The sequence below is a fragment of the Sinohyriopsis cumingii genome, chromosome 7, assembly GCF_028554795.1.
Source record: "Sinohyriopsis cumingii isolate HCF-2022 chromosome 7, ASM2855479v2, whole genome shotgun sequence".
Taxonomy (NCBI): domain Eukaryota; kingdom Metazoa; phylum Mollusca; class Bivalvia; order Unionida; family Unionidae; genus Sinohyriopsis; species Sinohyriopsis cumingii.
Window position 1 is genome coordinate 33,094,852 of NC_142967.1, and position 12,310 is coordinate 33,107,161.

At 34.0% G+C, this 12,310-nt stretch overlaps 1 protein-coding gene across 2 annotated transcripts in view; it reads left to right on the plus strand.

Annotated features, from left to right (window-relative positions):
* Positions 1–12,310, plus strand: part of LOC149794988 (insulin-degrading enzyme-like) — a 151,224-nt gene that overhangs the window by 69,702 nt on the left and 69,212 nt on the right. For both annotated transcript variants that reach the window (XM_089964649.1, XM_089964650.1), the window contains exons 18-20: positions 6–88; positions 3,786–3,930; positions 10,181–10,291. In XM_089964649.1, coding sequence (XP_089820775.1) covers positions 6–88; positions 3,786–3,930; positions 10,181–10,291 — 339 coding nt within the window. The remainder of the gene's footprint in view (positions 1–5; positions 89–3,785; positions 3,931–10,180; positions 10,292–12,310) is intronic.

Consider the following 12,310-nt stretch of genomic DNA (forward strand, 5'->3'; position numbering starts at 1 on the left):
TGCAGGACACAGCTATGACAAGGATGTGGTTCCTGCAGGATGATAAGTTCCTGATGCCTAAAGCATTTGCCAGTTTTGAAATTATAAGGTTAGTCTGAAGTATGTTGTGTTTATAGTCTAGGACATAGATATCACTTTTATCTGGTTGCATGTAAATATAGAACACAGATGTCACTTTTATCTGGTTGCATGTGACATATAGGACATAGATGTCACTTTTATCTGATTGCATATGACATATAGGACATAGATGTCACTTTTATCTGGTTGCTTGTGACATATAGGACATAGATGTCACTTTTATCTGATTGCATGTGACATATAGGACATAGATGTCACTTTTATATGATTGCATGTGACATATAGGACATAGATGTCACTTTTATCTGATTGCATGTGACATATAGGACAAGATGTCACTTTTTGTGACATATAGGACATGTATGTCACTTTTATCCGATTGCATGTGACATATAGGACATAGATGTCACTTTTATCTGATTGCATGTGATATGTAGGACATAGATGTCACTTTTATCAGATTGCATGTGACATATAGGACATAGATATTACATTTTCTGAAGGCTTGTGAAGTATTGAACACAGATATCACTTTTGAAGTCTAGGCAGGACATAGATATCGCTTTTATCTTATTGCATCTGAAATATAGAACATAGATATCACTTTTTCTGATTGCACTTTTGTTCTTGATGCAGACATTAACATTTAAGTTTTGAAATAGGCTTCATTTTCTCTAACACCATGGCAATGACAGTCATGAACGGGGTTCCCACGCTACCGGGAAATTGGGAAAAAGTCAAGAAAAAAGTTATCCTTGAATTTTGCAAATATTGACGTAAGTCGAGAAAAACACAGGAATTTTCTGCAAATATTTGATGCCCGAAACAATTATCATGAGTTAAATTTAACGAGCTCTGACCAGAATATTTGGAGGTTGCCGTATATATCATTTGGGTACTTGCCATAAACTCATTTTTTGAGTCATTCCTAACAGTCAGTGGATTAGATTTGTCTAGTGGTCTTTTTCCCCACAGCTCAATATCTGTATCTTCTCTTATGTAGAAAATATAAAAACCAGTCTAACATCATGAGGCCAACAACATGGCGGCAAAGCGTAGCTACTTACTAGATGGCCTAGCAAACTTAAACATTGTTAAATCTAGAAAACCCGCATCGAATTGATATGAAAATTATTTATTTTCTCTTAAATTGTAAGTAATAAAATCATTATGTCTTCAACCTGCTGAAAAACTAAATAAAACTAGGACTTTGATGAAATTTGACCTAGTACTCGTGATTTGCTATGGTAGTCACACGAGAGAACGAATCTCACAACCCACATGTTCATGACCTCATAGATTCTGTAGTCACATGATATCAGTAATATCCCGTTTGGAATGTTATAGAAAACTGCTCCGTTGGCCTAGTGGCTTGAGCGTCTGTTTCGGATGCAGGAGGTCGTGGATTCTATCCCCGGCTGAGTCATGCTAAAGACTTACAAAAATGGTGCTAATAGCTGCCTCGATTGGCGCTCAGCATTAAGAGGTTAGTGTTAGGATGGGAATGCCAGGTGTCAGGATAATGTGACTGGTTGGGACATCATGCCATATGTCTGCGGCATGATGCTTCAGTCATAGACATCACTAAAAACTGCAACATTGCAGACATCATAGCAATATGGCTGAAATTTTCTTAAAGCTAGGTTAAAAATCAAAATCACACAAACACACACACACACACTCAAATATTGTAGAAAAAATATTAAATGAAAGTCGTATGCTGGTTGCAATAAAAATACAAAATCGAAAGAACCCCAAATTATCTGTATTTATTCCTAGAACATCTGCCAGGGTTTAGTTGTATCACGTGACTACCACATTAATTTGTGCTGTCTGCTTGATGAATCTGACTGGCCAGATTGCAGCGACAGCGACAGGTTTCTTGTCGTTCTTCTTCAAATAAATATGTTGAAAATTGAAAGTTCTTACTGGTTTTTACAAAAGTTAACTAACTTTCATTTAATATAATTGAATTTTGTACAACAACATTAAAAAGGAGTATGCTGTTGATATCACATAACTATTGAGATTTGTGAAGTCATGTGACTAGTAATGCAAATGGCGAGTACCAGATCAGGTTTCATTTATGCTGTAGTTTCATCTAGTCTGTCAGCAGATTAAAGACATAAAAATTATAATGCTTGCCATTTCTGACCGCTTTGGTGGACTAGTGGTTAGAGCATCTGCCTCAGATGCAGGAGGTCGTGGGTTCTATCCCCAGACGAGTCATACCAAAGACTTACAAAAATGGTACTAACAGTTGCCTCACTTGGTGATCAGCATTATGAGGTTAGTGTTACAATTGGTCGGCCTGGTGTCAAGGTAATGTGACTGGGTGGGACATCATGCTACGTGTCTGCGGCATGATGCCCCAGTGCTAGGCATAACTATAAACTGCCACACTGCAGTCATCATAGCGATATGACTTAAAAATTGTTAAAGCTACGTTGAAAATCCAAATCACACACACACTTGACATTTCTGAGAAAATAAATCATTTTCCTATCGATTTCATGCAGGTATGAGTCGATATAACATCGTTTAAATTTGTTAGGCCCACTAGTAAGCGACTACCATATGCTGCTACCGCACAGTGGCAGCAAATTCCAAATTTTCAGTATGCAATTGCTCTGACCCCACATCCCAACCTAAATGTCCATGCGGTGGGAATATGTGGAGGAAATCCAGAATGGAAAATGGACTGCTATTCTTTTTATGCCAAATTTTTTGTCCAAAATGTCGAATCTGAGCTGAAATTTGGTACAAAACTATTACACAGTGACATATGGCTTGAAACATTGGTTTTAGATATTAAATGGAATGCCGGAGAAATGGGGAAATTGTAGTCCCTTGTGTTAAATTAAAAGATGATATGAGCCTTGGTATCATTACAAGTTTGGGGACTGATTTATCGAATTTGCAAGAAGACAAGTTGATTTTACAGAAAATTCAGTCCTTTTTAATACAGCAATTATAAATTTGAAGGTCTTCTGTCAAAATTTAAATCAACCCTGTTGTAAATGTTTTTGAAATAATGGATTTTTGACCAAATCATCTTAAGGAGTTTAAATTGTTTGAAAAATCTTGTGTGGGATTTTATTGGCACAGAAAAGTTCAGGGTTAAACTTTTTTCCTTACAAGATAAGATTCTAATATTTGCATTCATTGTTTTTTCATACTGTTGTAGGAAATATTACTTTGTATAAAGTGCATATTCATTGTTATATCATTATTTAAAATTAAAGGTTTGAAAGGAAACAAACCAATTTATGTTCATTATGTTGTTTCCACATAGCAACATAATGCTGGTCAGCAAAGTTAGAATTTGTATTCTGTACATTGTAATGACCTTACATTTAACCAAGATGTGGTATGGAGGCATACAGACAAGAAGAACACTATGCTATCACTGACATGGCACTTTCATAGTTGGAAACATACTGTTGGATATTGCTGTAGATACTCCTAGCTAAAAGAGTTTTAATATTTGTATTAGAAATGACCTATTGGGATCAAAATAAATGGCAAATCTGCAGGATAAACAAAGTTATTATAGAGGGGTTATTTAGGGGAGTTTAGCAGTAAAATAACATGGAAACAATATTACTGTTCACAAGAGAGTTTTGAGAAATCCTTATTTTTGTAATAATATTGGACAGAGTTGAAGAAAAAAAAATTGGTAACGGATTTTATTTGCCTTGTAGCCCCTTTGCATACATTGACCCTGTGCATGCCAACATGACCACACTGTTTTCGCACCTGTTCAAGGATGCACTGAATGAGTATGCATATGCTGCTGAAATTGCTGGCCTGCGATACAGTCTACTTGGATCTATGTATGGCATCTCTGTAAGTATCACAGCAATCTAATACTGATACAATCTACTTGATCTATGTATGGCATCTCTGCAAGTATCACAGTAATCTAATACTGATACAATCTACTTGGATCTATGTATGGCATCTCTGTAAGTATCACAGCAATCTAATACTGATACAGTCTACTTGGATCTATGTATGGCATCTCTGTAAGTATCACAGCAATCTAATACTGATACAGTCTACTTGGATCTATGTATGGCATCTCTGTAAGTATCACAGCATTCTAATACAATACAATCTACTTGGATCTATGTATGGCATCTCTGTAAGTATCACATCATTCTAGTACTGATACAGTCTACTTGGATCTATGTATGGCATCTCTGTAAGTATCACAGTAATCTAATACTGATACAATCTACTTGGATCTATGTATGGCATCTCTGTAAGTTTCACAGCAATATAATACTGATACAGTCTACTTGGATCTATGTTTGGCATCTCTGTAAGTATCACAGCAATCTAATACTGATACAGTCTACTTGATCTATGTATGGCATCTCTGTAAGTATCACAGTAATCTAATACTGATACAGTCTACTTGATCTATGTATGGCATGTCTGAAAGTATCACAGCAATCTAATACTGATACAATCTACTTGGATCTATGTATGGCATCTCTGTAAGTATCACAGCATTCTAATACTGATACAGTCTACTTGGATCTATGTATGGCATCTCTGTAAGTATCACAGCATTCTAATACTGATACAGTCTACTTGGATCTATGTATGGCATCTCTGTAAGTATCACAGTAATCTAATACTGATGCAATCTACTTGGATCTATGTATGGCATCTCTATAAGTATCACAGCAATCTAATACTGATACAGTCTACTTGGATCTATGTATGGCATCTCTGTAAGTATCACAGCAATCTAATACTGATACAATCTACTTGGATCTATGTATGGCATCTCTGTAAGTATCACAGCAATCTAATACTGATACATTCTACTTGGATCTATGTATGGCATGTCTGTAAGTATCACAGCAATCTAATACTGATACAGTCTACTTGGATCTATGTATGGCATCTCTGTAAGTATCACAGTAATCTAATACTGATACAATCTACTTGGATCTATGTATGGCATCTCTGTAAGTATCACAGCAATCTAATACTGATACAGTCTACTTGGATCTATGTATGGCATCTCTGTAAGTATCATAGTAATCTAATACTGATACAATCTACTTGGATCTATGTATGGCATGTCTGTAAGTATCACAGCATTCTAATACAATACAATCTACTTGGATCTATGTATGGCATCTCTGTAAGTATCACATCATTCTAGTACTGATACAGTCTACTTGGATCTATGTATGGCATCTCTGTAAGTATCACAGTAATCTAATACTGATACAATCTACTTGGATCTATGTATGGCATCTCTGTAAGTTTCACAGCAATATAATACTGATACAGTCTACTTGGATCTATGTTTGGCATCTCTGTAAGTATCACAGCAATCTAATACTGATACAGTCTACTTGATCTATGTATGGCATCTCTGTAAGTATCACAGTAATCTAATACTGATACAGTCTACTTGATCTATGTATGGCATGTCTGAAAGTATCACAGCAATCTAATACTGATACAATCTACTTGGATCTATGTATGGCATCTCTGTAAGTATCACAGCATTCTAATACTGATACAGTCTACTTGGATCTATGTATGGCATCTCTGTAAGTATCACAGCATTCTAATACTGATACAGTCTACTTGGATCTATGTATGGCATCTCTGTAAGTATCACAGTAATCTAATACTGATGCAATCTACTTGGATCTATGTATGGCATCTCTATAAGTATCACAGCAATCTAATACTGATACAGTCTACTTGGATCTATGTATGGCATCTCTGTAAGTATCACAGCAATCTAATACTGATACAATCTACTTGGATCTATGTATGGCATCTCTGTAAGTATCACAGCAATCTAATACTGATACATTCTACTTGGATCTATGTATGGCATGTCTGTAAGTATCACAGCAATCTAATACTGATACAGTCTACTTGGATCTATGTATGGCATCTCTGTAAGTATCACAGTAATCTAATACTGATACAATCTACTTGGATCTATGTATGGCATCTCTGTAAGTATCACAGCAATCTAATACTGATACAGTCTACTTGGATCTATGTATGGCATCTCTGTAAGTATCATAGTAATCTAATACTGATACAATCTACTTGGATCTATGTATGGCATGTCTGTAAGTATCACAGCATTCTAATACAATACAATCTACTTGGATCTATGTATGGCATCTCTGTAAGTATCACATCATTCTAGTACTGATACAGTCTACTTGGATCTATGTATGGCATCTCTGTAAGTATCACAGTAATCTAATACTGATGCAATCTACTTGGATCTATGTATGGCATCTCTGTAAGTATCACAGCAATCTAATACTGATACAATCTACTTGATCTATGTATGGCATCTCTGTAAGTATCACAGTAATCTAATACTGATACAATCTACTTGGATCTATGTATGGCATCTCTGTAAGTATCACAGCAATCTAATACTGATACAGTCTACTTGGATCTATGTATGGCATCTCTGTAAGTATCACAGCATTCTAATACAATACAATCTACTTGGATCTATGTATGGCATCTCTGTAAGTATCACATCATTCTAGTACTGATACAGTCTACTTGGATCTATGTATGGCATCTCTGTAAGTATCACAGTAATCTAATACTGATACAATCTACTTGGATCTATGTACGGCATCTCTGTAAGTATCACAGCAATCTAATACTGATACAGTCTACTTGGATCTATGTATGGCATCTCTGTAAGTATCACAGCAATCTAATACTGATACAGTCTACTTGGATCTATGTATGGCATCTCTGTAAGTATCACAGCAGTATAATACTGATACAATCTACTTGATCTATGTATGGCATCTCTGTAAGTATCACAGTAATCTAATACTGATACAGTCTGCTTGATCTATGTATGGCATGTCTGTAAGTATCACAGCAATCTAATACTGATACAATCTACTTGGATCTATGTATGGCATCTCTGTAAGTATCACAGCAATCTAATACTGATACAATCTACTTGGATCTATGTATGGCATCTCTGTAAGTATCACAGCATTCTAATACAATACAATCTACTTGGATCTTTGTATGGCATCTCTGTAAGTATCACAGCAATCTAATACTGATACAATCTACTTGGATCTATGTATGGCATCTCTGTAAGTATCACAGTAATCTAATACTGATACAATCTACTTGGATCTATGTATGGCATCTCTGTAAGTATCACAGCAATCTAATACTGATACAATCTACTTGGATCTATGTATGGCATCTCTGTAAGTATCACAGCAATCTAATACTGATACAATCTACTTGATCTATGTATGGCATCTCTGTAAGTATCACAGTAATCTAATACTGATACAATCTACTTGGATCTATGTATGGCATCTCTGTAAGTATCACACCATTCTAATACAATACAATCTACTTGGATCTATGTATGGCATCTCTGTAAGTATCACAGCAATCTAATACTGATACAATCTACTTGGATCTATGTATGGCATCTCTGTAAGTATCACAGCAATCTAATACTGATACAATCTACTTGGATCTATGTATGGCATCTCCGTAAGTATCACAGCAATCTAATACTGATACAATCTACTTGATCTATGTATGGCATCTCTGTAAGTATCACAGCATTCTAATACAATACAATCTGCTTGGATCTATGTAGGGCATTTCTGTAAGTATCACACCATTCTAATACAATACAGTCTACTTGGATCTATATATGGCATCTCTGTAAGTATCACAGCAATCTAATACTGATACAGTCTACTTGGATCTATGTATGGCATCTCTGGAAGTATCACAGCAATCTAATACTGATACAATCTACTTGGATCTATGTATGGCATGTCTGTAAGTATCACAGCATTCTAATACAATACAATCTACTTGGATCTATGTATGGCATGTCTGTAAGTATAACAGCAATCTAATACAATACAGTCTACTTGGATCTATGTATGGCATCTCTGTAAGTATCACAGCATTCTAATACAATACAATCTACTTGGATCTATGTATGGCATCTCTGTAAGTATCACATCATTCTAGTACTGATACAGTCTACTTGGATCTATGTATGGCATCTCTGTAAGTATCACATCATTCTAGTACTGATACAATCTACTTGGATCTATGAATGGAATCTCTGTAAGTATCACATCATTCTAATACTTTACAGTCTACTTGGATCTATGTATGGCATCTCTGTAAGTATCACATCATTCTAGTAATGATACAGTCTACTTGGATCTATGTATGGCATCTCTGTAAGTATCACATCATTCTAGTACTGATACAATCTACTTGGATCTATGTATGGCATCTCTGTAAGTTTCACATCATTCTAGTACTGATACAGTCTACTTGGATCTGTGTATGGCATCTCTGTAAGTATCATATCATTCTAGTACTGATACAGTCTACTTGGATCTGTGTATGGCATCTCTGTAAGTATCACATCATTCTAGTACTGATACAGTCTACTTGGATCTGTGTATGGCATGTCTGTAAGTATCATATCATTCTAGTACTGATACAATCTACTTGGATCTGTGTATGGGATCTGTCTAAGTTTTACACCATTCTAATCCTGTAAAGCCATTTAATTTCATAGGAATCACTTTTCAGGGTTAGTAAAACATTAAGAGTTTCATTGTACTTAATGTCCTTGGATAGGGGTCCTGTTTTTTCCTAGCAGAATCATTATTAATTAATTAAGATTCCTAGATATTGTATTTAGAAACATTTGCTTTGAAAACTCACGTGTTCACCAAAGTACTGAAAACTAAATTTTATGCCAAATTAATGAAAACTTAAATGTATGCCAAGTTAATGAAAACTAAAATGTATGCTAAATTACTGAAAACTAAAATGTATGCTAAATTACTGAAAACTAAAATGTGTGTCAAATTACTGAAAACTAAAATGTATGCCAAAGTACTTAATGCTAAATAAAACTAAAATGTATCCCAAATTACTGAAAACTAAAATGTATGTTAAATTACTGAAAACTAAAATGTATGCCAAAGTACCTAATGCTAAATGAAAACTAAATTGTATGTCAAATTACTGAAAACTAAAATGTATGCCAAATTACTGAAAACTAAAATGTATGTCAGATTACTGAAAACTAAAATGTATGCCAAATTACTGAAAACTAAAATGTATGCCAAAGTACCTAATACTAAATGAAAACTAAAATGTATGTCAAATTTCTGAAAACTAAAATGTATGCCAAATTACTGAAAGCTAAAATGTATGCCAAATTACTGAAAACTAAAATGTATGCCAAATTACTGAAAACTAAAATGTATGCCAAATTACTGAAAACTAAAATATGTCAAATTACTGAAAACTAAAATGTATGCCAAATTACTGAAAACTAAAATGTATGCCAAATTACTAAAAACTAAAATGTATGCCAAAGTACCTAATACTAAATGAAAACTAAAATGTATGCCAAATTACTGAAAACTAAAATATATGTCAAATTACTGAAAACTAAAATGTATGCCAAATTACTGAAAACTAAAATTGATGTCAAATTAATGAACATATGTTGTAGTAACATGAGCGAAGTATCAAGATCAACCCCATGTATATTAGCTTATATTGGCCTCTTTTTTAAATAGCAGTGTTATTTTATCCTTAAGATATATTTTAAAAATAGTATGAATTCTGGGATATTAAGTGTGTTTTGTTTTCATTAAATTATTTCTGATTTGGGCATCATTATGTTTTGTGAACCTTGGGTTGATTCTAAACTGTGACGCATAATACAAAATAAATGACAATGCTGTAGTCCTAAATTATGATGAAAATATTTCATTTGAAACAGTCCAAGTTAAGTCTGACATAATCATGCTGAGTATATCCTATGATCTGCGGTTGCAGGATCGATGTCTATTTCTTGAAACTAACTAAGAAAAATCAACTGAATGTGCACATTTTTATCTATTTTCCCCCTTTTAAATAAAGGGGGCAATTTTCTTAAGAAATGTTCTGTTCCATAATAAACCGTGAAAAATTAGCATGTGTTTTAGTTCAAATATTGCTTCTCTCAATTAAGTTTAATCGCTTCCTTATTTCTGATTTGCAGCTGACAGTGAAGGGCTACAGTGACAAGCTTTTTGTTTTGCTGACAAAAATTGTTGAGAAACTAGCTACATTTCAGATTGACCCCAAGCGCTATGAGATTCTAATGGAGCTTGTAAGTAAATGAAGAGATACAGTGAAAAACCAGTTTTTGTCAATTCATTTATTTTGTGATTTTACCAAAAATTACTTTTTTGTCAGTTTGTAAGTTCATGGCATAAGTAGTGAGGTTCTGTTGTTTCCATGGGTGGAAAATAGTTAATTAGGTCTTTAAATTCTTGAAATTCAGTGAAACAGGAAAATTGTTTTCCCATGAAGAATAATGAAATTACAGTATCTAAATGTCAGTTATTCAGATTGTCTTTCTTTTGCAGACTACCATCATATTGCACAAACATTTTAAATCATAAATTTTTTAAAAAATCAATTATCCTATTTTTTGTTGTTGTTTCTAACAATATGATTGTCTTCTGATGGGCACAGATAATCAGCATTTCAGTTTCTATTGGTGATTTATGGTGCATTTCCCTAATTCTGTTGTACTACAGATACATTGGAATCCACTTTGTAAAAGAATTCTGGCAGCATTAAAACTTGTCTGTTTAAATCAGACTTTATTACAAATGGAAAGGAAGATATGCATATATTTTTTTTACATTCCTTTCTAATTCATAGCAATGGTTAAATCGAAAAGAGTTTCTTACATTCTACAGTCTGATCTTTCCCTGACACATTGTTGTTGTTAAACTTTGGATATTTATCATATTTTGCCCCCTCATGGGGCCTCTGAAAGGGGTCAGAGGTACAAATGTGCAAAAATTGCAATTCAGTCTCATTTTGGAAAATTTTTAAGGGAGTTCAGAAGGGGAAGGGTGATATGTAATGAATTAAAATAGCTTGCCTAAGTTAGTTTTGGAATGCATTTTCATTTCAAAAATTTTTCACTACAGAAGTTGGATTAAGCTAATTAGACTGTTGTAAACTGCATATTACCTTGTCTGTGCCCACTGCCAATTCAATACATTCATGTTGAGTGTATCAACGATGACCCTGTGAGACAAAAGTTTATTAATATCAACTTGATTAAGAGATTTTTTTGATGGTGTAATGTATGAGAAATTTAAACAATGTGGTTGATATTAAAAAATCTTGATCTTGTATTTTGAGGATTTTGCCTGTTTTAGAGACCTACTTGATGATTTAGGCTGAGCAATGTAGTAATTATGTTCATTCTTCCATCAGTCAGTCTGTCTATCAGGGTTCCCACGCTACCCGGAAATCGGGAGAAAGTCAGGAGAAATGATAATGTTTTTCCTGACTGTGAAAAGTACTTGAATTTCGCAAATATTGATGAAAGTCGGGAAAAACCAGGGAATTTTCTGCCACCACTTGACGCTCGAAACAATCACATAACTGAGTCCTAACTAAACTGATCGTGAGTTAAATTTATAGAGTTCCAACCCACACCCCAGCCTGAATGTCCAAATATGAAAAATGGGGTAGGAATATTCAGAGGAAACCGGCATCAGAAAATGCACTGCTGTTCGTTTTAAGCCAAATTTGTAGTCCAAATTGTTGACTCTCAGAGCTGATATGAGACATTGTTGTTCCTTGTATTATATATTAAAAAACTATACGCGCCCCTGTATCGGTACAGGCTTGGGGACTGGCTTAACGAATTACAAGAAGACAAGTTGATTTTGCAGAAAATTCAGCCCTTGTTTATACAACAGTATATAACTGGAAGGTCTTTTGTCAAAATGTAAAACAACCCATTTGAAAATATTTTTTAATGGTTTTTTAACCAGATCATCTTAAGGAGAAAATTTGTTTGAAAAATCTAGTTTGGAATTTTATTGGCAGAGATAAATTTAGGGTTAAACTCTTTTTGGTACAGACAAGATGATTTTAATTATTTGCATTTATTGTTTTTTATATACTGTAACAGAAAATGTTTACTTACTATGAGTTGCATATATATATATATATATATATATATATATATATAAATAATTCTTTAGAATTATAGGTTTGAAAGGAAACAAAACTAATTTATGTTCATTATGCTGTTCCCACTTGGCAACATAATGCAGGTCAGCAAAATAATGTTAGAATTTTTATTCTATACATTGAA